Source organism: Gekko japonicus, unplaced genomic scaffold, assembly GCF_001447785.1.
Source record: "Gekko japonicus isolate JY-2015 unplaced genomic scaffold, Gekko_japonicus_V1.1 scaffold6401, whole genome shotgun sequence".
NCBI lineage: Eukaryota > Metazoa > Chordata > Lepidosauria > Squamata > Gekkonidae > Gekko > Gekko japonicus.
Window position 1 is genome coordinate 24,455 of NW_015169979.1, and position 236 is coordinate 24,690.

General features: G+C 51.7%; 1 protein-coding gene across 1 annotated transcript in view; it reads right to left on the reverse strand.

Moving 5' to 3' along the window:
* ABAT (4-aminobutyrate aminotransferase) overlaps positions 1-236 on the reverse strand; it is a gene marked incomplete at its 5' end in the record, with an annotated part of 13,456 nt that overhangs the window by 9,210 nt on the left and 4,010 nt on the right. The window contains one exon of the mRNA XM_015417564.1: positions 54-117. Within this exon, the coding sequence (XP_015273050.1) occupies positions 54-117 (64 nt within the window). The remainder of the gene's footprint in view (positions 1-53; positions 118-236) is intronic.

The following is a 236-nucleotide window of genomic DNA, read 5'->3' on the forward strand; positions in this document are numbered from 1 at the left end:
TCCCCTTCCCCCTTGGCATTTCGAGAGCAAGAAAATATTGCTTTCCCCCTTACCCATTGTTCTCCCGTGAAATCCACCCATAAAGGACAGCATACTGTAGTCCGGGCAACCCGGAGGCTGGAATAAAAAAGGGGGCGGGGTGGAGAGCGGTATGGTAACGTTATGCTCGGTGTCCACTAGGTGGCAGAATAGTCCCTCCTGCCCTGGGATTCGAAGCTGGATTACATAAACTAGAT